A 27,147-nucleotide genomic window follows, 5' to 3' on the forward strand; every position below is an offset into this window, starting at 1 on the left:
CAAGCAGCTGGGGAGGGGGGGGGAGCCCCCGTCTCCCCCAGCCCCCGGCCAGCAGGTAGGTCGGTGGGTGCAGACAGGGCGTCTCTCCAGCCTGCAGAGCTGGGGGGTGCGCGCGTTGATTTGCTCGGCGATTGCATGGTGCGGATGAAGCAGCCGGGGATGGGATGAGGGGAGGGGTCGGAAAGGAGTCCGCGTTCCCCAGTCCCCTGGATCGGGGCCCCACCAGGGAGGAGCGAACCCCCCAATCCCTGGCGCTGCTTAGTCCGAGACATCTGGGAAGGGAGATGAGCCCAGCAGAGTCGCCCCAATGCCACCAGCCCTGGGGGTGCATTGCGGTGAGGGGTGTGTGCAGGGTCCCCCCAACCCATCCATTTCAGGGGGTGCATGAGAAGAGGGGGTCTGTGCAGGGACCCCCAACCCATTCAGTTCTGGGGGTGCATGAGAAGAGGGGGTCTGTGCAGGGACCCCCAACCCATTCAGTTATGGGGGTGCATTGGGGTGAGCGGTGTGTGCAGGGTCCCCCCACCCAGCTAGTTCTGGGGGTGCATGAGAAGAGGAGGTCTATGCAGGGACCCCCAACCCAGCCAGCTCTGAGGGTGCATTGGGGTGAGTGGTGTGTGCAGGGACCCCCCAACCTAGCCAGTTCTGGGGGTGCATGAGAAGAGGGGGTCTGTGCAGGGTTGCCCCAATGCCACCAGCTCTGGGGGTGCATTGGGGTGAGGGGTGTGTGCAGGGTCCCCCCAGTTCCACCAGTCCTGGGGGTGCATGGGGGAGGGGGGTGTGCAGGGTCCCCCCAACCCAGATAGCCCTGGAGGTGCATGGGGGGTTCTGTTCAGGGTCCCCCCAGTTCCGCCAGCTCCTGGGATGCACAGTGAAAGGGGGCAGGGTTCCCCCCCCCCACCAACCCAGCCCCATATTTTGGGTGGCTTGCAGGTGAGGGTGAGACAGAGATTGGTGAAGATGGACTCCCCCAGAGGACTGTGGGAAGCGTGGAGGCTGCACCCCAATCCTGAACTCCAAGAGGAGGACCAGGAGCCCCACATGCTACAAGGTAGGGCTCAGAGTTTGGGGGGGGGATCCCCAGCAGGGGGCGCACTCCTTGAGGAGGAGGGGCTCTAGGGGGGAGCCCAGGGCTGAAAGGGAGGGTTGGTTGCCCCGGGGTCTCCTAAACGATTTGCTCTTCTCCCTCAGATCTCACACGTCCCCAGGGGTCTCTGCCTAGCTCGGAGAGGGGTGAGCGGCAGCGGGGCAGGGCTGACCCGCCCTGGGAGCCTGGCATCCAGGTGGGTCATGGGGCTGGTGGGCTCCTGGGAAGATGAGACTGGCCTAGGTTCTGGTCTCAGTGACCCCAGTGTACGTCTGCTGTGGGTCTGATCTGGGGCAGGAGTGAGCAGGCGGGATACCAGGCTAGATGGGCACCTAGGTCTGATCTGGGGCAGGAGTGAGCAGGCGGGATACCAGGCTAGATGGGCACCTAGGTCTGATCTGGGGCAGCATGGCGGGGCGAGACATCCATCTAGCCTCGTGTAAGTGTTGCTAGGAAGTGAGGCTTCTGGGATAGTCCCACAATGCACTGGGGCATGTGGGCCTGGGCAGCCCAGGGGGCCCCTGCTGGGATATTCCCACAATGCACTGGGGCACACAACTCCGGGCCGCGTGAAGGTGTCTGCCCAGATAGTCCCAGCATGCACTTGGGCACTGGCCAGCTCCACCCCTCAGAGAGCAGGGGTGTGGCCGTGGCGCCCACTGGGGTCCCTTGCGGTTGCAGGCGCCAGTGACGTTCGAAGAGGTGGCCGTGTATTTCACCGAGGAGGAGTGGCGTCTCCTGGATGAAGGGCAGAGGCGGCTCTACAGGGATGTCATGCTGGAGAACTACACCAACGTCAGCTTCCTGGGTGAGGGTCCGCTTCCCTCGACGACAGGAGCTGGGAAAGACAGTCCCCGGCTCTAACCACTAGACCCCACTCCCCTCCCACAGCTGGGGATAGAACCCAGGAGTCCTGGCTCCCAGCCCCTCCCTGCTCTAACCACTAGACCCCACTCCCCTCCCACATCTGGGAATAGAACCCAGGAGTCCTGGCTTCTAGACAACCCCTATCACTCTATTGTTTTACCCTATAATAAGTATTTCAGCAATGGAATGATCCATCTGTCTACACCCATATCTATCTATCCCCCCCATACCTCTCTCTCCAATACCCTTGGCCCTTTCCATTAACACATCCCCCAGCAGAGGCAACTCAGGCCCCTCCGGGAGCTGAATTCCGATCTCTGCTTTCCTAGTCCCTCCGGTCTGGTCTGGAGTCTCACTTGATCTTCTCCCCCGGCTAGCAGGATTCCCGGTCCCCAAACCGGCCATGATCTCCCGGATGGAGCGAGGGGAGGCGCCGTGCGTCCCGGATCTCCAGGGCTCTGAGGGGAGGGAGATCCCAGGTGAGGAGCTCGGCGACCGTCCGGGTGTGAAGGGGAAGGTTTGTCCCGTCTCGCTGAGTGTCGCCCCCAGCGGGTGCCCTGGCCCCACGGCAGGAGCCCTTCCCTCCCACAGCCTTTGAGGGCTCAGCTGGGTCATTGGGGCAGAACCAGCCCTTCTGCTCCCCTCGGGGGAAGGTTTGGGAGCTTGGTTCCTGTCCATTGGGTTTTCTACTAGTCACCAACCCCTTTGCTGCCCCCTCTGTCCGCGGCACAGGGAACGAGCCCCAGCTGGAGTCTCTTTCTCCCCCCAGCAGGTCCCGGGACGGGGAGTGAGAATCCCCAGCAGAGAGTGTATCTGTGCGGGACTTTCCCCTGGAGATCCCAAGAGGACGTATCCCAGAATCCTTTGGGAGCAGCTCAGTGCAGTGTGTTCCCACAGGGATCTCAAGAGGACGTATCCCAGAATCCTTTGGGAGTGGATCTGCACGGGCCGTTTTCAGGGCAATCGAAAGCGGACATATCCCAGCATCCCTTGAGAGGGGATCCACACAGGCCGTCCTTCACGCCGCAGCCCAGAGGGGTCCGTTCAGGGGCAGAAGCAGGGGGCCGGCTGGGGCTGCCCGGGGCCCCCCGACGCGGGGAGCGGCCCACCATCTGCGGCGAGTGCGGGAAGGGCTTCCTGCAGAACTCGGACCTGGTGAAGCACCTTCGCACCCACACGGGCGAGCGGCCCTACAAGTGCGCCCAGTGCGGGAAAAGCTTCACCCAGAGCTCGGCCCTGACCCAGCACCGCCGCACCCACACGGGCGAGCGCCCCTACCCCTGCTCCCAGTGCGGGAAGTGCTTCACCGAGAGCTCCACCCTGGCCCAGCACCGGCGCATCCACACCGGCGAACGGCCCTACCGCTGCCACCAATGCGGCAAAGCCTTCAGCCTCAGCTCCACCCTGAAGAAGCACCAGCGCACCCACACCGGCGAGCGGCCCTACATGTGCGAGGCGTGCGGGAAGAGCTTCGGGGAGAGCTCCCACCTGGCCAACCACCAGCGCGTCCACACTGGGGAGCGGCCCTACCGGTGCAAGGAGTGCGGCCGAGGCTTTAACCACACCTCCACCCTCTTCAAGCACCAGCGCACCCACACGGGCGAGCGGCCCTACCGCTGCGGGGACTGCGGCAAGGCCTTCAGCTGGACCACGGCCCTCAAGCAGCACCAGCGGATCCACACGGGTGCCAAGCCGTACCGGTGTGGGGAGTGTGGCAAGACCTTCAGCTGGAGCTCCACCCTCAACCAGCACCGGCAGGTGCACTCCGGGGAGAAGCCCCACGTCTGCCCCGAGTGCGGCCGCGCCTTTGCCCGCAGCTCCCACCTGGCGCAGCACCGGCTGGTGCACTCCGGGGAGAAGCCATTCAAATGCGGGCAGTGCCAGCGGAGCTTCATCCAGAACGCCCACCTGGTGTCCCACCGCCGGCTGCACGCCGCCCCCGCCGGGCTGCCCCACAGCACGGAGGAGGGCCCTGGGGACCGGGGCCTGGTTCAGCTCCCCCCCTGAGCCCGCTGCTCCCCCGCTCGCCAGCCCTGGCTTGGGGGCGCCTGTGTGCACACCCTGGTGTCAGTTAGAACAGCTTCGGCCCCGCCCTCTTACGCAGGCCCCGCCCACTGTTCTACCCCTCCCTCTTAGTCCCCGCCTCCTGACAGGCCCCTCCTCCCAATCCCCCCTTACCACGCCCACTGCTCCACCTTATACCTCCCAAGCCCCGCCCCTACGCTGTCCCTTCCCACCCAGGCCCTGTCCCGGACACTGGAAAACATTACGGAGACCGTTTGAGTCTGCTTTAAGGGTGGGATCTTGGGTCCCAGCTAATTAGCACCTTCTCAAACGCTGAAGCACCGACATGGGGAACACAGATTTGATAACAGGCTCGTCTGGCAAAGATCTAACCAGATCTGACGGCTGGAAGTTGAAGCTTGACACATTCAGACTGGAAATAAGTTGAGAGGAATTAACCATTGGAGCGACCTACCGAGGGTTGTGGTGGATTCTCCATCGCTGGCCATGTTTAAATCACGGTTGGGTATTTTTCTAAAAGCTCTGCCCTAGGAGTTATTTTGGGGACATTCTCTGGCCTGTGTTACACAGGAGGCCAGGCTGAATGATCCCAGTGGTGCCTTCGTGGCTTTCGTGAATCGATGGACCCCAGTCAAGATAAATCAATGGTATGTTTGCATGTATTAAACCGATCACGTTAAAGTCTACGTCGTTTCTCCGCTTGGTTAAAATCAAACTAAATGTGTTACTCTAGAGTCTAGACACAGTCTAGACATTAGTCTACATTTGCGGGAAGGATGGACTTTTTTTTTGTTTCCATGCCAGTTCCAAAAAATGTTTAAAAAATCATTTTGCAGTGACCAGAAAATTAATTCCCCCCCCCCAACTTTTCAGTGAATCAAAACACCGGAAAAGAAAATTAATTTTGGGTCGAACAACATATTTTGTTTGACCCAAAATGAAACATTTGGGGCGTTATATAATGTTGTACTTAAAAAAATAATAATAATAATAAAAGGAAAGAAAATTTAGAATTTGAAAAGTCATTTCAAATCAAAAAATCGAAACATTTGGGGGTTTTTGGAATTTTTGGCAGGGTTTTTTATTTTTTTTTCCTCCTCCCAAAACAAGTTGGTGAAACTGATGCAAATCTTCAGTTTTCACACACAAAAAGTTTCAGTCAAAACTTTTCAGAAAACTCTAGATACAGACTTAAATCCCAGTCTAGCATCTCAGATCAGTGGTTTTCACACTGCGGGTCGTGGCCCAGTCAGGGCCGGCTTTAGGAACTGGGGGTCCCAATTCCAATACCCGGTGGCGGTCCAGGTCTTTGGCAGAAGGGGGGTCCTTCCCTCACTCCTGGTCTTGCGCAGACCCCCCGCCGCCAAAATGGCGCAGAAGACCCAGAGTGAGGGAAGGACCCTGCCCCCCCGCCCCTGCTGCCGAAGTGCCGCCAAAGACCCAGACCGCCGCCGGGTGAGTAAAAAAATTGAAAAGGCGCCTAAGGCCCGGGGCCCGATTCCGGGGAATCAGGGGAATCGGCCTAAAGCCAGCCCTGGACCCAGTACTGGGTCGCGGAATGGAAGGCAGTGGGTCACGGCGGCTCTGGTCAGCACCGCCGACCGGGCCATTAAAAGTTCTGTGGGCCGTGCTGCCAGCCTAAGGCAGCCTAGTCCCTAACTTTTCTGACACCACGCTGCGCCCCGGAAGTGGCCAGCAGCAGGTCCGGCTCCTAAGCAGGGGGCCCACGGGGCTCCGCTTGCTGCCCCCGCTCCAAGCACCAGCTCTGTACTCCCATTGGCTAGTTCCCAGCCAATGGGAGCTGGAGGGGCGGTGCTTGCAGGCCAGAGCCACGCGGAGCCACTTGTGTACCTCTGCCTAGAAGCCGGACCTGCTAGGAGCCTCCCTGAGCACCCCTGCTGCGCCGCTGACTGGGAGCTGCCTGAGGTAACCCTGTGCCCCAGCCCTGACACCCCCCCCACAAACCCGGAGCCCCCTCGTGCACCCCAAACCCCTCATTCCAGGCCCCATCCCAGAGCCTGCACCCCTAGCCTAGAGCCCTGACCCCATCCCGCACCCCAACCCCCTGTCCCAGACCAGAGCCCCCTCCCACACCTTGAACCCCCCCCCATTCCTGGCTCCACCCTGCAGCCCTGAGCCCCTCCCACACCCCAAACCCCTCATTGCCAGCTCTGTTGGGTCGCGGGCACCAACTATTTTCTTCAAGTGGTCCACCAGAAAAAAAGTTGAAAACCACTGCCTTAGATCCAGGTGCTAACCCTTTCTCTTCGGGTATAAGAGAACTGATTTGGGTTTAGTTTATGGCATTTGGGAAGAAATTGAAGCTAAATGGAAAAGTCTACTCCTATAGTGGGATAAGAGTGCCTTCCCGGGAGTTATTCTGGATAACTCTACTGGTGTAACTGGTACCACTTTCTCATACAGACCAAGCACTACGTTTGGGGAAATTATAGACTGGCAGAATCAAAGAATTTCATTTTTTCCCCTTTTGATGGCACTGTCGTTTTCCCACAGTGAGTGGAAGTTTAGAAAAGTTAGAGTGGGGAAAAGGAAATGAGAAGGGGAGGGGAAGAATTGAAAAAGTGCAAGGAAAGAATGCGCAAAAACGTTTTGTAAATCAGTTACAAGAAAAAAATATTGTTTGGGCTGAAAATGATTGAAATTTTTAAATGAAAAAGATGAGGAAAAATACAAAAAAAAACCCCCAACATTTAAAAAATTTGCACATAAATAATCCATAAAAATTTTGCTCGGGAAAGGAAAATGATGAAGTTTTGGAATTTAAAAAAAAAAAAAGGAAAATTCCCCCCCCAATCAAATTTTTTTTCCTGCCAAAAGTTTTGTAAAAGATTTAAAAGACAAAAAGCCATAGTGCCGTGTTGGAATTAGAAGAACTTTGAAATTCTGGAATGAGACAATGAGGAAAACCCTAAAATATTAAAAACAAACAAAGTAAAAAGGTTTGGGAAATTTTTTTAAAGAAAATGAAATGGCTTTGGAAGGAGAACAATGTTGAATTTTTGAATGAAATGAAGAACTGGGGAGGGGGAAAGATACCTGGACATCATTCATTTGTTGCAATCAGTGGCAAAAAAAACAGAAATAGAAAAACACTCAAATTGCATTTTTTCTAACAAAAACAGTTTTGCAATACCTTTAAAAAGGAGAGAGAAATTGTTGGTTGGAGAATGAAAATAGTGCTGACACTTTGGGGGGAAAACTGAGGAAAAACTCCCCCAGATCAGAATTCCCCCCCAGAATATTTTGCTAAACAGGTTTGAAAAATGATTGCTTTTCGAATGAAAATGTTGACATTTTGCAATAAAAGACGAGGACAAACACCCCAAATCGGAGGTGCCCCAATATTTGACCAAACTTTTTTACAAAACGGTTGGTTTGGGCTTGAAAACAGCGTCGTTTTCAAGCCAAAACCTCAACGTTCCTCAACGTGCGACAGCAGCGTTGTTTCAGAGCCATCTCGGGCAGTCCCATGGACTCGCAGAATGAATTTCTCCAGCCTAAACTGAAGACCTGGAGTCTGTAAGAGGTGTTGTAACAGCCTCATACGTGGCGTGAGAATGGGACACCTATGGACCCGTGGGTTACAGCTGAACCGGAGACAAATGGCTACCTTTGATACCCACAACACCTGGTGGAAATACCCCCAGGAGATGGACAGTGGAGATCTGATAATTGGCTCGGATCCTTTTGGGGAAGAGACTTTTTTGGTTCTGTTTGCACAGCAGCCTGCACATTGGGGTCCTGAGCCATACCTGAGGCACCAGGACCCAGATAATCAATTACACTAACTCCACCAAGGATTGGGATGGGGAAATCCCCACTCAGAAACAGACCTAGTTTGTCAAAACCTCCTTTGGGGATCTGGGGGAAGTTCTTGGGGTTTTTGATTGTTGATGGGGATGGCGGAGATGGGCAATCCAGATTCCCTTCCCTGGGGCTGGGCTTGGCTTAGTCGCCACCAGCAGCTCTGTGGCCCATACGCAGCAGCCAAGAGGCAGGGTGGCCAAGTGGATAGAGCGCTGGGCCTCAGGATGCCTCGGTTCTGTTCCTGGCTCTGCCCCTCTCTGTGCCTCAGTGTCTCTCTCTGTAAAAATTGGGCTAATCACCCTGAGCTACTTTTGTAGACTGCTTTAAGCTGTACCGATGGAAAGTGCTAGCTAAAGGCGTGGTATCATTATAATGCGGCATGGGAGCTGGAGGAGAAGGGGAACGGTTCTGAGGGATGTTGAGGCATTGGAGGGAGGATTTTTCCTCCGTGTGTGTGTGAGAGAGAGAGAGAGAGAGAGAGACAAATGAGTGAGGCCCCCAGCTGGTGTCACTCGGCCATAGCTCCATCGGGGTCAATGGAGCCAGATCCTCAGTTGGTATCACTCATCCGCAGCTCCACTGGGGTCAATGGACCAGATTGCCAGCTGGTGGGAATGAAGTAAACAGATCTATGCCCATTGACACCAGCTGGAGATGTAGATCACTGGAGTCAGATTCTGGAGGGGAATTTACTGTAGAGCTATTAATTATCCTGACCAAGGAACTTCTGAAATCACGCCAGGCCGGATTCTATGTTCCTCCTCCCCTTTGCTGCCACTCCAGTGGGCTCCCTATGCTGGTCTCTGGTTACCCTTTCCAGTTCCAACTGAGAAGCAACACAGCACCAAAAATATTCGAGCTGCCAGATACGTCTGTTGGCGTCTCTGTCTACACAATAAATCTCTTTCCCTAGTTGCCCGTTATCTGTCTTGAATTGCCAGTTCTGTCTCTGGTCAGCGCTGAACTTGGCCGGATCCGAAAGGAAATGCCTTGGGACCATTAAAAGGCACCTCCTTGACTCCAGGGCTCTTCTACCGCCCAAGATCCTGATGAGGAGAATGGAAGTGTGGGAACTTTACAAATACAGGCCACCAGACTCTTTCATCCTGGAAAGGTTGCGGCCAGTTCAAGAGCGGAGTGGCTACCAGCCTCCTCTCTGGTAACAGCCTCAAAGGCGTCGTCTGTAGAGGCACAGTCCAGCTTCAGTGGGGAATGTGGGGCTTCTTAGAAAGACAATTGGGCTGTGGCTACCCTACCACTTAGGTCGGCAAAACTTATGCCACTCAGGAGTGTGCAAAAAACATCCCCCGAGAGACATAAGTTTTGCTGGCATCAGTAGTAGCGTGCCCAGCGCTCTGCTGGCAGGAGAGCTCACTCCCGTTGGCGGAGAGTGGCTACACAAGTGATCTCACACCCATGCAACTGTATTGGTACGGCTGTGCCACTGCAAGGCCTTTGGTGTAGACATGGCTTTAGTAGTTTTGGGATTGGGGATGCCTCAGACCCAAGAGGGGACATGGGAGCTGGGACTCCTGGGTTCTATCCCCAGCTCTGGGAGGGAGTGGGGGCTAGTGGTTAGAGCGGAGGGGGGGGGAAAGCCAGGACTCCTGGGTTCTCTCCCCGGCTCTGGGAGGGGAGTGGGGTCCAGTGGGTTAGAGAAGTGGGGGCTGGGAGCCAGGACTTGTGGGTTCTAGTCCCAGCTCTTCCAGAGATGCCCTGTGTGACTTCAGGTAAGTCATTGCTTTCCTTTGGGCCTCAGTTTCCCCATCTGAAAAACGGGGCCTGTCTCTCCCTGTGTGTCTGTGCAGCGCCTGGCACAAAGGGGCCCTGATCATGGGTGGGGTCTGTGCAGCATCTGGCACAAGGGGGGCCGCTATCAGTCTGCACCCGGAACGACCAGAGGCCCCTGCTCTCAGCTGCGTTCTGGGCAGCACCTGGCATGCCGGGGGCCTGATCTCAGCTGGGGTCTCCAGATGCTACAGTCATACACCTCCTACAAAAAATAAATTCTGCCTCCCCTGCCCCCAGACCTTTGGGACTGTTTCCTGGCCACACATCACTTTGCCGGTGACCCTGCTCAGAGCCTTATCAGGGCAGGGGACTGGCCGGCTCAGAGGGGTGGGGAATGGGACAAGGGGCCCTTCCCCGCTAGGGGGCGCTGGGTCAGATCCTGCCCCAGGCGGACTGGCTGGCTCAGGGGGGCAGGGAGTGGGACCCAGGGCCTCTTACGGCCCCACATATCCCACTGCTGCCACCACGCGGCGGGCCGCGGCGAATGCGCTGGAACGAGACGGCTCCACCTCCGGGGCTTCGCAGGAAGGAAGCGGGGACGGGAGAGCAAAGGGACCTTCCTGTTCCCAGCTCCTCGCCCCAGCCCCTGGGCTCGGCGGGGGGCTCCCTGGGCCCCAGGGGCCGGATCGGGCTCCCCTGGGGTGGGGAAAATCGCCCCCACCCCCCGCGCTGGTGAGTCGGGGCCTCCTGGGATCCAGGGAGGGAGCTGAGCCCAGCCCAGCCCGCGCCGGGGGCGCACAGGGAAGGGGGTGGTGCAGGGTCCCCCCCAGCCCAGCCAGCTCTGGGGGTGCACGGGGAGATGGGGGGGGGTGCATCTGAGCCCACTGGCTGCAGTGTGGGATTTTCCTGGGCGGGCACGGGTGGGGAGGGCACTAGGAGAGGGGGTCCCACTACGCATCTTTTTGGTGGCCGGTCCCAAAATACTTAATTCACTTTAGGAGAAAACAAATACCCCTGCACACGGGCACGTGCGAATCGTTGCCATTGATTTCTGTAGGGTTTCTGGTTGGTTGGGTTTTTGCAGACTCGTTAATAAAAACAATGTCCAGTTGTCGCTGTTCTTCACTGGACCGCAACAGACTAACATGCAAGGGCCGGATTTGCGTTGCTGGCTTTTGGTGGTTTCTTTTGCTTTTGGGTTGTGGGTTGTGGTCCCCCCGTCCCCCTCCCCATCTGCTCTAGTAAGTCTGCAAAGGGCGAGTTTGTGTGTTTGTTAATAGCCCTTTGCACAGCAGAAGACTTGCCAGCTGGCTGGGAGGCAGTGAAATGTGCTATTAACAAAACGTACAACTCTCACCTAACCCAAATATCCCCTTGCCCAGCAGATTTACTCAGCCCCGGGGACCAATTAAGCCTTGGAAGGGAGGCAGTGGGGGCCAGGGGTGGAGGGGTGGAGGGGTGAGGGGCCAGGGTAGGCAGTGGGGACCCGGGGTGGTGAGCCCACAGCCCCAGGCGGAAGGAAGCTGGAAGCCTGAGCCCCACTGTCCCAGGAAGGCAGGGACCTCTCACCACTGTCTGCTCCTCTGGGGTTTGTGGCTCCCGAGGAGGGCAGGGCCCAACCCCTCCTGGAGGCCCCGGGGGGGGGCTGCTGCTTTGCCTCCCCCCATCACCGCCCAGGAGGCTGTTGCCTGCAAGAAAAGCCCCTGATGGCGGCTGAGAAACGCTGCGCTAAGACGCCCTTCGGTGTAAATGACTATAGCGGAGATCGCGTTGTAGGGCAGAGCTAGGGTGGAGGTGGAGCCCAAGGTTGGGCTAGCAGGGGGCTTGCCCTGGGCTCTGCCTCCCGCCCCAGAGACACTCAGCCCTGCAGTGCCTGTTCGATTGAGCCCTCTGTGCTCTGGTTCAGTGCTGATGGGTTCTTTTGGGTTGTCCTCAGATCGGCGTTGGCCTATGGCCGACCCCCGGAGCCATGGAGCCCGTCCCGCAGCGCTGGGAGGCGGTGAGCATCAAAGTGGAGGGAGAAGAGCCGAGTGCCACCGGGGAGGCCCAGCAGGGGGTGCTGGCTCTGAGCCCGTACCCCGGGGCTGCATGCCCACTGGGCTGGGCTCTGAAAGAGGAGCCAGAGTTCCAGCAGGGAATGGGTAAGAAACTGGGGATGTGGGGGGGGGTGTCTCCCCAGCAGGGGTGGTCTTCTATAGGGGGAGGGTTCTAGAGCAGACCCCAGTGCTCAGATTGGATTTGGGGGCAGGACTGGTCAGGGACAGGGATTTTGGGTACCCCCTTTGCTGCATCCCCAACCTTCTGTGCCCCAGTTCAGAAAGCCCGTCTGGATTCTCTCTCTCTGTCCCGGCAGGTGATGGTGAAAGCCTGGGGTGGGATCCAGCACAGAAAGATCTGGAGAAGACTGAACTGCACCAGCTCTTACCGATAGCGGACGTCCCCCAAGTAGAGCTGGGTGGGGCGCTGTCTGGAGGACCTGAAGGAACCTTTCCCCAAGCGGATCTGCTTAGGACGGTCTCTGGAGGATCTGAAAGAGACGTTCCCCTACTGGATCTGTGTGAGATGTTCTCTGGAGGATCTGACGGGGATGTTCCCCATATTGATCTGTGTGGGGTACCCTCAGGAGAACCTGCAGGGGATGTTCCCCAGGTGGATCTGCATGGGATGCCCTCAGGAGGATCTGAAGAGGATGTTCCCCAAGCGGATCTGCAGGGGACGTTCTCTGGAGGATGGGAAGGGGTGGACATGCAGCAGCGGGGGGACCCTCCAGTGAGGAGCCAGGGGAAGCCAGCCCAGCATGGCAGCCTCCCTGTACCGGCACCGGAGAAACCTTACAAGTGCTCGGTGTGCGATAAAAGCTTTGGGCAGAGCTCCCATCTCATCCAGCACCAGGTGTCACACACGGGCGAAAAGCCTTACAAATGTCCAGAGTGTGGCAAAGGCTTCACCTGGAGCTCAGCGCTGGCCCAGCACCGGCGCATCCACCGCGGCGAGAGACCTTTCGTCTGCCCGGACTGCGGCAAAAGCTTCAGCCAGAGCTCCAACCTGAGCACCCACCGGCGCACCCACACGGGCGAGAAGCCGTTCGTCTGCCCGGACTGCGGGCGCGGCTTCAGCCAGAACTCCAACCTCGCGTCCCACCGGCGCACCCACACCGGCGAGCGCCACTACCGCTGCTACGACTGCGGGCGGGGCTTCTTGGAGCGGGCGGCGCTGGCCGAGCACCAGCAGGGCCATGCCGGGCATCGGCCCTACACCTGCGGGCAGTGCGGCAAAGCCTTCGGGCAGAGCGCCAAGCTGGCCCAGCACCAGCGCATCCACACCGGTGAGCGGCCCTTCCGGTGCGAGGAGTGCGGCAAAGGCTTCAACGACGGCTCCTACCTGGTCAAGCACCGGCGGGTCCACACCGGCGAAAAGCGCTACCGCTGCCCAGTGTGTGGCAAAACCTTCAGCCAGACCTCTAACCTCATCACCCACCAGACCACCCATACCGGAGAAAAGCCTTTCCGGTGTGGGGACTGCGGGCGCAGCTTCATCCGCCGGGCTCACCTGGCTGCCCACCGGCGCACTCACACCGGCGAGCGGCCGTACCAGTGTGCCCAGTGCGGGAGGTGCTTCTCCCAGCGCTCCACCTATGCCCAGCACCGCCGCACCCACACCGGCGAGCAGCCTTACCGCTGCCCCGACTGCGGCCGGGGATTCAGCCAGAACTCCAACCTGGCGGCTCACCGGCGCATCCACACCGGCGAACGGCCCTACCAGTGTGGCCAGTGCGGCCGGCGCTTTGTCCAGAGCTCTGCCTTCACCCAGCACCAGAAGACCCACAAGAAAGGGCAGGACTAGGGATGGATGCAAGGAGCCGGCCTGGGGACAGCTGTTGCTCACAGGAAGCTGTGCCACTAGGCAGGTCTTGCTCACAGGAAGTCGCCCCACTAGGACATGGTCTGGCTTATAGAAAGTCGATCCATCTAGTGAGCCTCATTCACAGGAAATTGTGTCACGAGGCAGGTCTCACTCAGGTTGTCCCATTGGGTAGGGCATCTCTGACAGGAAGTCACCCCCTCTAGCATGGGTCTTGCCCACAGGAAGTTGCACCCCTGAGGTGGGCTCACTTTCAGGAAGTCACCCCCCCATGCAGGTCTCTCTGACACGAAGTTGCCCCCCTGTAGGGTGGGTCTTATCCACAGGAAGTTGCGTCCCCAGGTAGGTCTTGCTCACAGGAAGTCGCGCCCTGTAGGAAAAGTCTCTCTGACAGGAAGCTGCCCCCTCAAGGGTGAGTCTTGCTCACAGGAAGTTGCTCCTGGAGGACAAGGTCTTTCCACAGGAAGTTGCCCCTCAAAGTGGGTCTGACAGGAAGTTGCCCTCTTTGGGCAGGGTCTGGGCCATGGGAAGCCACGCCCTCCTGTAGGCCCTTGTGCTCCATTTGATGTATGTTGGGGCACTGACTAGGCCTAATGGGAACCAGCTCACCTTGCCACCATCGCCCCGTCCTTAGCTACGTCGCTAACCTATGGCTAATTTGCCACGTGGTCGGATGAGATTAGGGTGACCAGATGTCCCGATTTTATAGGGACGGTCCTGATTTTTGGGTCTTTTTCTTATATAGGCTTCTATTACCCTCCAGCCTCTGTCCCGATTTTTCACACTTGTTGTCTGGTCACCCTAGATGAGATCCACGAAGATGCCTCATTATGTTAATGAGGTCGCGGGTCTAACGAACCTCGTTAATGGGGAACATGGACTTTCTTCTAGAGAATCTCTTCTTGAACAGTATAGATGGAGATTGTGTATGTCCTTGTTCCCCTCTCATGGCTGGTCCACAAAATAGGATACAAGCCTATTACAGCTGCTGGTGGATGGAGTTAATGTGCTTAGTTCGTGAAGTAAAGGATCGTGCTTTTATCACCAAAAGACCCAACGTTTGAACCCCACTGATGACCCAAAACAGGGTCATTCTACAATTGTGCCATATTAATGTGCTTATTGACTGTGAGAGCTTCCTTCATCGGCTTCAGAAGAAAGAAATCCCTTTGAACAGACCAAGATGCCATTGGTGGGTTCTTCCATAGGTCACACTACAACTCCATGGTGATCCATCTTCAGGTCTTGTCTAGCCACTCTTCTCCTCTTTGACTCTATGGTTGGCTGGAGGACTGGATCTTATAGCCTCACCAATACTATAAGAAATAGTTGGTTTCTACATACTGTACAGAGAAACTTAACTAAGAGGAGAAATTAGGGTCATGGTTGATATTACAAAGGGCTAATGAATGATTTGCGCATGTTATAAGGATGTTACTGACATGAGCAGCACATGCTATAGATGGTTATAAGCCATAGTTCTTGGCTTATCAGGATGGTATAACAATCAATAAACAGATCTAAACAGAGATCTGGTTGTTTATTAATAAATGGAACCTTTAATATAAAGGGAGAACCGAGTGTTTTTTATTTAGAGTTCTTAAAACAGTTAATTTTGAAGTATAAAGCCCTATATGAGTCAAAGGCCTAACACACCGATGGGAGAAAAGTTTTTATTGAAAATGTAGGAATTGGAGCTAGTTGAAATATGGGCTTTTAGGGAGAGGACAATGTTTGATTTTTCCAGTGGAATTTGAATACTGATTAACTTCAACTGAAAACGGAAATATTTTAGTTGAAAATGGAAATATTTGAATTTGGAAATGCTACTGCAGTGTTTCGTGGGAGAGCTCACGATGCTTTCCATAAGGGGTGGGGTCCTATGCCCCGCCCCTTGCTCCAGGGCAACCAAGTAGTGTTTGGGTTTGGTATTGGGTAGGGCCTCTGCTATGGGCCCGTTGCCCCATAACGGGCCCCTGTGGCCTTGTCTAGATTGAGGTGTGTAGGGGCTTTCTGTCATGTTTTATAAACCCCACTTAGCCAAGAGTGGATGGGGTCCGATCCCTTCAAACACATGTCAGGGGTGTGGCCTAAACCTAGGGGGAGGGGCCTGCCCAACTGCCATGACAGACACTTTGGAAGGTTCCATTCTCACTGAGAAGGGTATCTGGCCCACTGACACTTGGAAGATTCCATTGTCAGTGGGAAGGGGAACTGGCCAACTGCCCTAACTGACACTTTGGAATGTTCCATTTTCACAGAGGTGGGGGAGATAGCGGTGTCCTGATTCAACTCTCCAGTACTGGAACTTTGATTTAAAAAATCCCCCTTTTACTAAAAAGAACAGAAATATTAAAAGGCTGTAATTTTCAGTGATGGAGAAGTGAAAATTAAATGGGTCAATTTTGAACCTTTGGCATTTTACCCCTGCTCCCCCCATCAGTGAAATGGTTCATCCCATCATTGGGAGCCTCGCTGCCCCTTGGAAGGAACCATTGCACTCTTGGGAGGGGAGAGGTTAAAATGTCTGGGGAAGCCGGATTTGATTTTTTTTTCCTGTCAGGAAATTAAAAATAAAAATCCCTCCCATTGCAGGCCCCTTTTTAATCTGGGAAGGGAGTTCAATCCCTTGAGACTGGGGATAATTTCCCATCTCCCCACCATGAGAATGGTACCTCCCAAGCCCAGAATGACTGATTGTTATGGAGGGAGGAAGGGGGCCGGCACAGTTCTAAGAGGGGTGGAGTGTGATTCTGGATTCACTCCGGGGTCACTGAGATCAGAATCCAGCCTTCACTCCATTGGTGTCAATGCAGTCACTCCAGATTCAAACTGGTGTCACTGAGATCAGAATCCAGCCCTTATTCTCTTGCACCAGTGGAGTCACTCTGGATTCACATGGGTGTCACCAAGATCAGAATCCGTCCCTCAGTCCATTGGTGATAGCGCGGTCGCTCTGGATTCACACCAAGGTCACTGAGATCAGAATCCAGCCCTGACTCCACTGGCGTCAGTGGGATCACTTCGGATTCAGATGGGCTCACCGAGATCAGCATACAATCCTCACTCCACTGATGTATCTTTTCCTTAAAGCCCACAGCTCCTGGAGTCACGTGAAATTGGCTTCCATTTGGAAAATAAATGTTTAATTCTCATGGATGCGGGAAAAAGGTTCAAAACATGACCCAAGTGTGACCCTAAATGTAGCCAAATGAAAAGCACCCAAAATTTATACTGTAAAAAAACTCATGATTTTTAAGCCAATCTTGTGATTTTGGGGGCCCCCACTTGTGAGTTTTGAATCTGTAGCAACAGCATTGTCTGTTGCAATTAAATGTCCTTTTTTTGGGGGGGGGGAATAGCATTTCAATACAAAACATCTTGATTTTCCCCTTTCCTAAGGATGTTTTCTGTTTATGATATTTACAAATTATAACTCAATCTAAAACAAATGTCAAAATTGAAATGCAACATTTAGATTGCAGAGCAAGGTAGGGTGACCAGCTGTTCCTATTTTATAGGGACAGTCCCGATTTTGGGGGCTTTTTCTTATATAGGCTCCTATTACCCCCTGCCCCATCCCAATTTTTCACGCTTGCCCTCTGGGTCACTCTAGAGTAAGGGAACGTTTTCAGTTGACCTGGAGGGATTTTATTTTCCCAAGTTGGGTGGATAGATAGATAGATAGAGGGTGTGGATGGGGACAGGTAGACAGACGGACACGTAGGTGGGGGCTACATATGTGGCTGGATGGATAGATACAGTATAGTGTATAGAGATATATAGAAAGATTAGATTAGATAGATGGGGTGTATGTGGATAGGTGGAGGGGGTACATGTGGATAGATAGATTAGAGGAGAGGGGTGTATGGAGATGGATAGATTAGATAGGGCATATGGAGCTAGCTAGATAGATTAGATAGATGATGTGTGTAGGGGTAGATAGAAGGTTGTGTGTATGAGGCTGGATGGAGACAGACAGACATAACAGTGTGTAAAGGGATGGATGTATAGATAAGAGATGTGTATGGGGATAGATAGGGGTGTGTATGGGGATGGAGAAATAGAAATAGAGAGAGTGTGTGTGGGGATGGATAGATAGATCAGGATGCAGATGGGGATAGAGAGGGGTGTGTATATAAGGAAGGGGAGATGTATAGAGAGAGAGATAAGGGTGCCTATGGGGATGGATGGATAGATAAGGGGTGCCTATCGGGATAGATGGGAGTGCACATGGGGATGGAGAGACAGATCTATAGATAGACGGTGAGTGTGGGGATGGATGGATGAATGGATAGATAGCCATACTGACGACGCGTGGGGGGATGGATAGATAGATGGGGGTACACATGGATATGGGTAGATACAGGTCTTAATCTATAATGAAAAAGGTGCCGGGGCAGAAGCAATTTTTTTACATTCATAACTGATGCGGCGAGTCCAGAGGTGCCGGGTTCTGAACTGCCAGGTCCAGAGGTGCTGGGGCTGTGACCGGCCGAGCCTGGAGGTGCCGGGGCTGTGACCGGCCTAGCCCGGGCCTGGCTCTGACCTGGCACAAAGGCGGCCCCGGCGGGCTGCTTAGCCAACTCACTACGTTTCTCCTTTGCCAGCCACATGAACTAGCCGGGCAGCCCGTGGGGCGGCGGGGGGGACCCTGGGATCGGCTGCCCCCAGCTCTGCCAAGAGTTAAATGGATAGAGGCGCCGAGTCCTCCAGCTGGCTAGAAAATTGCCGGGCTGGGAGCCGCACAGCCCCGTGCAGGGGGAATTTAATAACAAAGGCAACTTCCTGTTCCCAGCCTGCTCGGCTGTGCACAGCGGCTGGGGCGGGGGCAGGGGGGGGCCGGTCCCCAGCACCGAAATCCCCCTCCAAAGGGGGGGGGAGGGGATTGCAAAGGGGTGAGTTGGGGGCGGCCGGGACCTGGGGGGCGGTGGCCAGAGGGGAGGGAGCGAAACAGCAGGAGAGAGGCAGGAAATTGCAGCTTGTAGGAAGTGTTCAGAGGGGATCAGCTGGGGCGGGGGGGAGTCAGGCCGCTCTGGGGGCTGCAGGGGGGTCTCTGTAGCTGAGCTCAGCAGCACACACACCCCCGGCCAGCTCTGGGGGTGCACGGGGGGTCTGCAGCTGAGCCCAGCAGGGATCCCCCAGCCAGCCAGCTCTGGGGGTGCACGGGGGGGTCTGCAGCTGAGCCCAGCAGCCCCCCCCAGCCAGCTCTGGCGGTGCACGGGGGGGTCTGCAGCTGAGCCCAGCAGCCTCCCCCCAGCCAGCTCTGGCGGTGCATGGGAGGGTCTGTGCAGCTGAGCCCAGCAGGGATCCCACAGCCAGCTCTGGGGGTGCACGGGGGGTCTGCAGCTGAGCCCAGCAGCCTCCCCCCAGCCAGCTCTGGCGGTGCACGGGAGGGTCTCTGCAGCTGAGCCCAGCCGGGATCCCCCAGCCAGCTCTGGGGGTGCACAGAGGGTCTGTGCCCCTGAGCCCAGCAGTGCCCCCCCCGACAGCTTTGGGGTGCATGGGGAGGGGGGTCTGTGCAGCTGAGCGCAGCAGGGCCCCCCCAGCCAGCTTTGGGGTGCATGGGGAGGGGGGTCTGCAGCTGATCCCAGCAGGGCCCCCCCAGCCAGCTTTGGGGTGCATGGGGAGGGGGGTCTGTGCAGCTGAGCCCAGCAGGGCCCCCCAGCCAGCTCTGGGGTGCATGGGGAGGGGGGTCTGCAGCTGAGCCCAGCAGGGCCCCCCCAGCCAGCTTTGGGGTGCATGGGGAGGGGGGTCTGTGCAGCTGAGCCCAGCAGGCCCCCCCAGCCAGCTCTGGGGTGCATGGGGAGGGGGGTCTGTGCAGCTGAGCCCAGCAGGGCCCCCCAGCCAGCTCTGGGGTGCATGGGGAGGGGGGTCTGTGCAGCTGAGCCCAGCAGGGCCCCCCCAGCCAGCTTTGGGGTGCATGGGGAGGGGGGTCTGTGCAGCTGAGCCCAGCAGGGCCCCCCCAGCCAGCTTTGGGGTTCATGGGGAGGGGGGTCTGTGCAGCTGAGCCCAGCAGGGCCCCCCAGCCAGCTCTGGGGTGCATGGGGAGGGGGGTCTGTGCAGCTGAGCCCAGCAGGGCCCCCATCCAGCCAGCTTTGGGGTTCATGGGGAGGGGGGTCTGTGCAGCTGAGCCCAGCAGGGCCCCCCAGCCAGCTTTGGGGTGCATGGGGAGGGGGGTCTGTGCAGCTGAGCCCAGCAGGGTCGCCTCAACTCAATCAGGGCCAATGCTGGGAGGTTCCCGGTGTCGCCCGTCACTGGATGTTGCATTGGACATGATGGGCTGTTCTGCCCCTATTCACCCCATTAGTGTCCTCGCACGCCCGCCCCTCGGGGCATGAATCCCCTGCCCCCTCCATCTACTGCTCTCTCTTTCTCCCCCTACCCGCCCCCCAATTATTTTCATCCAGTTATATCTCCCCCAGTATGTCCCACCCGTTTGCAGGGAGCCCCTCCCGCTCTGGCTCCCAGCCCCTGGATGTTGGGTGCTGCCCAGGCAGGGGCCCTGACCTGGGCTGCGTCTCTCCTTGCAGGTGCCGGGGGCTGCGATGGAGGAGTGGGCTCTGCTGGATGAGAGGCAGAGGGAGCTCTACCGGGACGTCATGCAGGAGAACTATGGGGACGCCATTTCACTGGGTGAGGGGCGGCAGCGGCACCCCAGGGCCAGGCAGAGACACTGTGACCCCAGGGCCCCTTCCCGTGATGTGACGCAGCTCTTGGGCCATCTCCTCCCGCCCTGCTCCCTGCACAGTGACCCTGGGCCCCCCCCACTGTCCCTTCCCTGGGCCCCAGGGCTCCTGCCCTGCTCCCCCCACAGTGCCCCAGGGCTCCTGCCCTGCTCCCCCCATAGTGCCCCAGGGCTCCCGCCCGGCCCCCCGCCCCGGGACCGGGCCCCCCCCCCCCCCCACTGTCCCTTCCCTGGGCTCCGCCTGCTCCCCTAGTGCCCCAGGGCTCCCGTCCTGCTCCCCACACAGTGACCCTGGGCTCCCCCCACTGTCCCTTCCCACGATGCCCCAGGGCTCCAGCCCTGCTCCCCCCAAAGTGCCCCTGGGCTCCCGCCCTGCTCCCCGCACAGTGCCCCAGGGCTCCCCCCACTCTCCCTCGCCCGGGCCCCAGGGCTCCCTCCCTGCTCCCCCCAGAGTGCCCCAGGGCTCCCGTCCTGCTCCCCGCACAGTGACCCTGGGCTCCCCCCACTGTTCCTTCCCACAATGCCCCAGGGCTCCCACCCTGCTCTCCGCACAGTGCCTCTGGGCTCCCGCTCCCCCCACAGTGCCCCTGGGCTCCCCACTGTTCCTTCTCACAATGCCCCCGGGCTCCCACCCTGCTCTCCGCACAGTGCCCCTGGGCTTCCCCCCCACTGTCCCTTCCCACAATGCCCCAGGGCTCCCGCCCTGCTCTCCACACAGTGCCCCTGGGCTCCCCCCACTGTCCCTTCCCACAATGCCCCAGGGCTCCCACCACTGTCCCTTCCCACAATGCCCCTGGGCTCCCACCCTGCTCCCCCCACAGTGCCCCTGGGCTCCCACCACTGTCCCTTCCCACAATGCCCCAGGGCTCCCGCCCTGCTCCCCGTACAGTGTCCCTGGGCTCCCACCACTGTCCCTTCCCACAATGCCCCTGGGCTCCCTCCTGTTCCCCCTTCCCACAATGCCCCTGGGCTCCCCCCTTGCTCCCCCCTTCCCACAATGCCCCTAAGTTTCCCCCCTGCTCCCCCCACAAAGCCTCTGGGCTCTCCCCTTCCCATAGTGCCTCTGGGGTCCCACCCTGCTCTTCTCACAGGGCCCCTTGGCTCCCCCTTCGCACAATGGCCCTGGGCATCCCTTCCCACAATGCATCTGGGTTTCCCCCTTCTCACAATTCCCTGTCCACCCGCTCCTCCCACAATTCCCTTGGGGTCCCACTCCACTCCTCCCACAATGCCCCACTGGGCCGCCTTTGATCACCCCGGCGCCGGAAACTCTGGGCTGCCTCTCCCCAGAGGGCATTGCTGCTGCTGTGACTGAGTGTGGCACTGACGCGTCTCCCTGCGGACACGTGCAAACGCCGTGCACGGAGACACCAACGCCTGCTAGCTACAGGCCAGATAATTGTCGAACGAAGTCAAGATCTATGTGGCTCCAGCACCATAGCCTCTGGGCACCTCACGCTCTCTAGCGCGTTTAATCTCACACCACCCTGTGAGGCAGGGCTTTTAGCCCCCTTGTACAGATGGGGAAACTGAGGCACTGAGCGGCTAAATGACTTGCCCCTGGTTATCTAGGAAATGTGGGGCAGAGCAGGTTTTCTGGCTCGCCCCCTATAACCACTGGGCCACCCTTCCTCTCTGCACGATAACACCTCTGCGGCTGGAGCTGGCAGAAATTTCTGGAGTGACAGATTTATTGGGAAACGGCCTTTAAAAAAATTTCATGAAATATTTGGTGTTTTTTAAAAAAAAATTGTGCGGGATTTTTTTTTTTTTTTTTTTTTTGGACAGAAGTGGGAAATGAACAATGGAGGTGGTTTTTTCCAGTTTTCCATTTCTCCCCATTTCTCTGTTGCTGGTGACGGAAGAAAAAGGGGGGAAAATGTCATAAATGAACAGTTTTCAACCGAGAAAAATGTCACCGGTTTTCTTTTAATGCTGGTGCGTTTTTTAAGTGGCAAATGAAAATGTGAAAAAATAAAAACAAACAATTTTCAATACAGAAAATGTTCATGGAAAAAAATAGTTTTTTTTTTTAATTTTTCTATTTTCAAAAAAGTGGCAAATGATTCCCTCCCCAACTTTTCTTTTTTCTATTTATTCCTCTTTTTCTGCAGCAAAATGGGAAGGGAAGAGGGAAACCCCCCAAAGTATGAAAAGTGAACGTTTTAAAATTGTATGCGGTATTGTAGCTGGGTCAAAAGACTCTGTCTCTCTCTCTCTCACCAATAGAAGCGGGTCCAATGAAAGATATCATCTCATTTTACAATTGGGAATTTTAATGGAAATTTAAAACATCTTTTTTATTTAAAACAAAGCTGAAAACATTTAAATGGCGTCAGTTTTTCAAGCTTCCTGTCCAACCCTTTCTTCCTGTGGAAAATTGAAAAAGGTAGAAAAAAAGGAAAAGTTTAGCAAATGAACATTTTAAACCCAAAAATGTTCACGAAAAATGTTTTGAGTTTTAAAAAAGCACTTTTTAAAGAACAAAAAGTTGAAAATGAAACGATTGCGCTGTTTTTCAAGTTTCTTTTCTCCAATTCCTCCTCCTTTACTGTGGCAAAACAAATGAAGGGGAAAATACCGCAAATTTTTAAAAAACAAACATTTTCAAAATTGATTTATTTTTTAAAAATTCCATGGGTTTTTTTTGTGATTAAATTAGAAAATGACATGTTTTTTCTAGTTTCCTCCCTCATCCTCCACTTCCTCCCCGTTTTTTCTGTAGTAAAATAGGAGGGGAAAATGGGAAAATACCAAAGAATCATCATGGAAAATTTTAGTTTTTGTTTTTTTTAAAACAAAACTAAATGGGGCTGATTTTTTAATTTCCATTTTTCTTTCCTCCCCCCCCCCTTTTACTGTAGAAAAATTAAAAAATGGGGAAAAACAAAAAAAAATCCTCAAAAATAAACATTTTCAAAACCAGTATTTTGGGTTTTATTTAAAATAATCTTTTTATAATGAAACAGGAAAAAAGAAAATGGATTTTTTTGTAAGTTTCCTTTCCCCTCGTTTCTTACTGTTTTTCTGTGACAAAATTGGACTGGGGTGTACAGTGACCAGATAGCAGATGTGAAAAATTGGGACGGGGTAATAGGTGTCTATATAAGAAAAAGCCCCAAATATCGGGACTGTCCCTATAAAATTGGGACATCTGGTCACCCTAGTGGGGTGCCAAAATATGTATCCATTCATATTCTATTCAGCTCTGTTACAATTAATATATAACAAAAGTAAACAAAAAATAATTTTCCCTTTATTGTTTTGGCTTGTGTAATATAATATAATTAATTAATTATAATTAATAATATAAAAATTGGGCTTGGAAGGATTCAGTTTCTATTAAATGTTGGTAGATGTTGATTTTCCCCTACACACACAAACCAACAAAAAAATATTTCCATTGATAATAATCGAAATTTACACATAGGCAAAGTAAAACTTTATGGGCAAAATCCAATGGTTTAGACCAGGGATCGGCAACCTTTGGCACACGGCTCGCCAGGGTAAGCACCCTGGCGGGCCGGGCCGGGCCGGTTTGTTTACTTGCCGCGTCGGCAGGTTCGGCCGATCATGGCTCCCACTGGCCGCGGTTCGCTGCTCCAGGCCAATGGGGAGTGCTGGAAGTGGTGCGGGCCGAGGGATGTGCTGGCCGCCGCTTCCCGACGCCCCCATTGGCCTGGAGCGGCGAACCGCGGCCAGTGGGAGCCGTGATCGGCCGAACCTGTCGACACGGCAGGTTAACAAACCAGCCTGGCCCGCGTGCCAGATCCCTGGTTTACACTTTTGAATGAGTGGATGTTTACTTTGGATATTTTGACATTGACAATTTGTGGGTAGCAAACATAAAGCTTTAACTTTTTGAGTTGCAGCATCTACTGTCTGACCTCCCCCATCCCAAAATTTCCCATCACTGTGAAAATTGAAAAAAAACAAGACCAGAAAACGCTTTAAACCCCTAATTTTGCACAGTTGTGAACATTTTAATTGATCAAAATCTTTAAAAAGTTTAAAAATAAACATTGACATTGTCAAAAATCACAAAAAAAATTAATTATGCCAAGCCATATTGTATTATATTATAACCTTGTTTCCTGCCACTTCCCTATTCAGGGTCAGTCACTCTTCCAGCAATATAATATAATTCTTATATACTAGCAAATGTTTTGATTATTATGTAATAGTGAAAGCATTTTGCGTGTATTGTATTGCATTATATTACCATCATAACAATACCGTTAAGATTAAATATTTTGACTGCATGTGGACATCCCCACATGTGTCCTACCATGGACTTCAGCGTACGGACATGCCACTGCTTCTTCCATTGTCCTAAAGGATCTCCATGAACGTTCTTAGTGGGCCTTGATGGATAGATAACAACCTGCTTTCCCCCCGCTGGCAGGATTTCCCGTCCCCAAACCGGCTGTGATCTCCTGGATGGAGCGCGAGGAAGAGCCATGCGTCCCGGATCTCCGGGGCTCCGAGGAACAGGAGATCCCAGGTAAGGAATAAGCGACACCAGCTTGGGGACCGTCTAGGAGTGAAGGGAAAAGCTGGGATCCCAGCAAAGCTGCCCAGAGCCCCCTCGGTTCTTTCTCATCTTTGCCAGTGGATGTCCTGTCATCATGGCAGGCGTCACTTCTGGCTTCCACCCGCCCTGCCTGATCCCTAGCAGGACCCCTCACCTCCCCCAGCCTTTCTCTGAGGGCTCCGTGGGCCATTGGGGCAGAACCGACCCCTTCTCCCCCCTTGGGACAAGTGACTCAGACCCCCGAGTGATGGGTAATTTAGATAGATGGGTGTGTATGGAGAACAGGGTGGATGGAGGTGTGGGGATGGAAGGATGAAGGAGGGATGTGTCTGGGGATGGTTTTGTATGGAGCTGGATGGATGGATATGCATGTGGACGGATGCCTGGATGAGTATATAGGGATGGATGGAGGAGGGGTATGGGTGGTGATGGAGGGATGTGGACAGAGAGGGATGGATGACTAGAGGGGTGTGTGTAGGAAGGGAGGGATAGCTGGGATGAGGGGAGGGTTGGAGGGATGGATGGATAGAGGGGTGTCTATGGGGATGGAGGGAGGGAGGGAGCGATAGATGGGATATGTACAGGGATGGACGAATGAGGACAGGGATGGATGGATGGATGGATAGAGGGGTGTGTGTGGGGATGGAGGGATAACTGGGACGAGGACGGAGGGAGGAAGGGATGACGAGAGGGGTGTGTATGGGGATAGAGGGATGAATGGGTGTTCTTGGGGATGGATGAAATGAGGGGCGGGTGGGTGTTTATGGGGATGGATGGGTGGGTGGGTGGCTGGATGGATGTTTATGGGGATGGATGGGTGGGTGGGTGGATGGATGTTTATGGGGGTTTATGGGGATGGATGGATGGATGGTTGCGTGGATGTTTTTGTGGATGGAGGGATGGATGGATAGATGGGTGTGTGTGGGGATGGAGGGATGGAGGAAGGGATGTGTGTATGGGGATAGAGGGATGAATGGGTGTTCTTGGGGATGGATGAAATGAGGGGAGGGTGGGTGTTTATGGGGATGGATGGGTGGGTGGGTGGCTGGATGGATGGATGTGTATGTGGATGGATGGGTGGGTGGATGTATGGATGTTTATGGGGATGGGGGGGGGGGTGGCTGGATGGATGGATGTTTATGGGGATGGATGGGTGGGTGGATGGATGGATGTTTATGGGGATGGATGGGTGGGTGGGTGGATGGATGTTTATGGGGATGGATGGGTGGGTGGGTAGATGGATGTTTATGGGGATGGATGGTTTTTGTGGATGGAGGGAGGGAGGATGGGTAGGTGTTTTTGGGGATGGAGGGATGCATGGGTGGGTGTTTGTGGGGATGGATGAATGGACGGTTGGGTGGGGGTTTATGGGGATGGAGGGATGGGTGGCTGGGGGTTTTTGGGGATGGAGGGATGGCGGGATGGGTGGGTGTTTGTGGGGGTGGGTGAATGGAGGGATGGGTGGGTGGGGGTTTATGGGGATGGAGGGATGGAGGGATGGGTGGGTGGGGGTTTGTGGGGGTGGGTGAATGGAGGGATGGGTGGGTGGATGTTTTTGGGGATGGAGGGAGGGATGGGTGGGTGGGTGTTTGTGGGGGTGGATGAATGGAGGGATGGGTGGGTGGATGTTTGTGGGGGTGGATGGATGGATGGTTGCATGTTTCTGGGGAGAGACAGATCTTTGCAGGGAGCGTTGCCCCTCAGTCTCAGCTCTCTCCCTGTGCCGTGTGTGGGTGGGAAGCCCCTCTCCGGCGTGGGAGTGGGCTCTGCCTGCACTCTGCTGTCTGTCTCCCAGCAGGTGACGGGACGGTGAGCGACAACGAGGAAGAGGAGGTGGCAGAGCCTCCCCAGCAGGAGGAAGAGCCTCCGGGGCCGGAGGCCCCCAACCGCCCCGACTGGGCCGAAGCCTGCGAGAGCTTGTGCCGGCCCCCGCAGCGGGGGGGCCGCTGGGGCCCGTACGCCCGGCGGCGGCGGGTCAGCACTGCCCCCCGGGCCGAGCCACGCTTCTTCGACTGCCCCGACTGCGGGAAACGCTTCACGCTCAGCTCCCACCTCATCCGGCACCAGCGGGTGCACACGGGCGAGCGCCCCTTCGCCTGCGGGGTGTGCGGGAAGAGCTTCTCGCAGCGCTCGGACCTGGGCCGCCACCAGCGCACCCACACGGGCGAGAAGCTCTACCGCTGCACCCAGTGCCAGAAGAGCTTCAGCGAGAGCTCCCACCTCATCCGCCACCAGATCATCCACTCCGGTGAGAAGCCCTTCAAGTGCAACGTCTGCGGCAAGAGTTACGGGGACAGCTCCTACCTGGCCGTCCACCAGCGGGCCCACACCGGCGCCCGTCCCTACCGCTGCCCCCTCTGCGGCAAAAGCTTTGGACGCAGCTCCACCCTCATCCGCCACCAGCGCGTCCACGCGGGCGACGGGACGCCGGCGGAGGGCCAGCCCGCCCTGCCCGTGCCCCCGCCAGCTCCCCGGCCCAACGCCCGGCACCTCCGGATAGTGGGGTGGCAGTGGGGGGTGGAGTGA

General features: G+C 55.7%; 1 protein-coding gene across 1 annotated transcript; it reads left to right on the forward strand.

Moving 5' to 3' along the window:
- Positions 1 to 27,147, forward strand: LOC120404106 (zinc finger protein 629-like). The gene is made up of 13 exons (XM_039536107.1): positions 1 to 55; positions 934 to 1,051; positions 1,192 to 1,283; positions 1,769 to 1,895; positions 2,332 to 2,433; positions 2,724 to 3,955; positions 10,124 to 10,270; positions 11,475 to 11,679; positions 11,892 to 13,380; positions 18,198 to 18,297; positions 19,933 to 20,035; positions 24,493 to 24,591; positions 26,417 to 27,147. The coding sequence occupies exons 2-13, from the start codon at positions 961 to 963 to the stop codon at positions 27,145 to 27,147; spliced, it is 4,518 nt and encodes a 1,505-aa protein (XP_039392041.1). The 5' UTR covers positions 1 to 55; positions 934 to 960.

This window comes from Mauremys reevesii, linkage group 4 (assembly GCF_016161935.1).
Source record: "Mauremys reevesii isolate NIE-2019 linkage group 4, ASM1616193v1, whole genome shotgun sequence".
In the NCBI taxonomy this organism is placed as follows: Eukaryota; Metazoa; Chordata; order Testudines; family Geoemydidae; genus Mauremys; species Mauremys reevesii.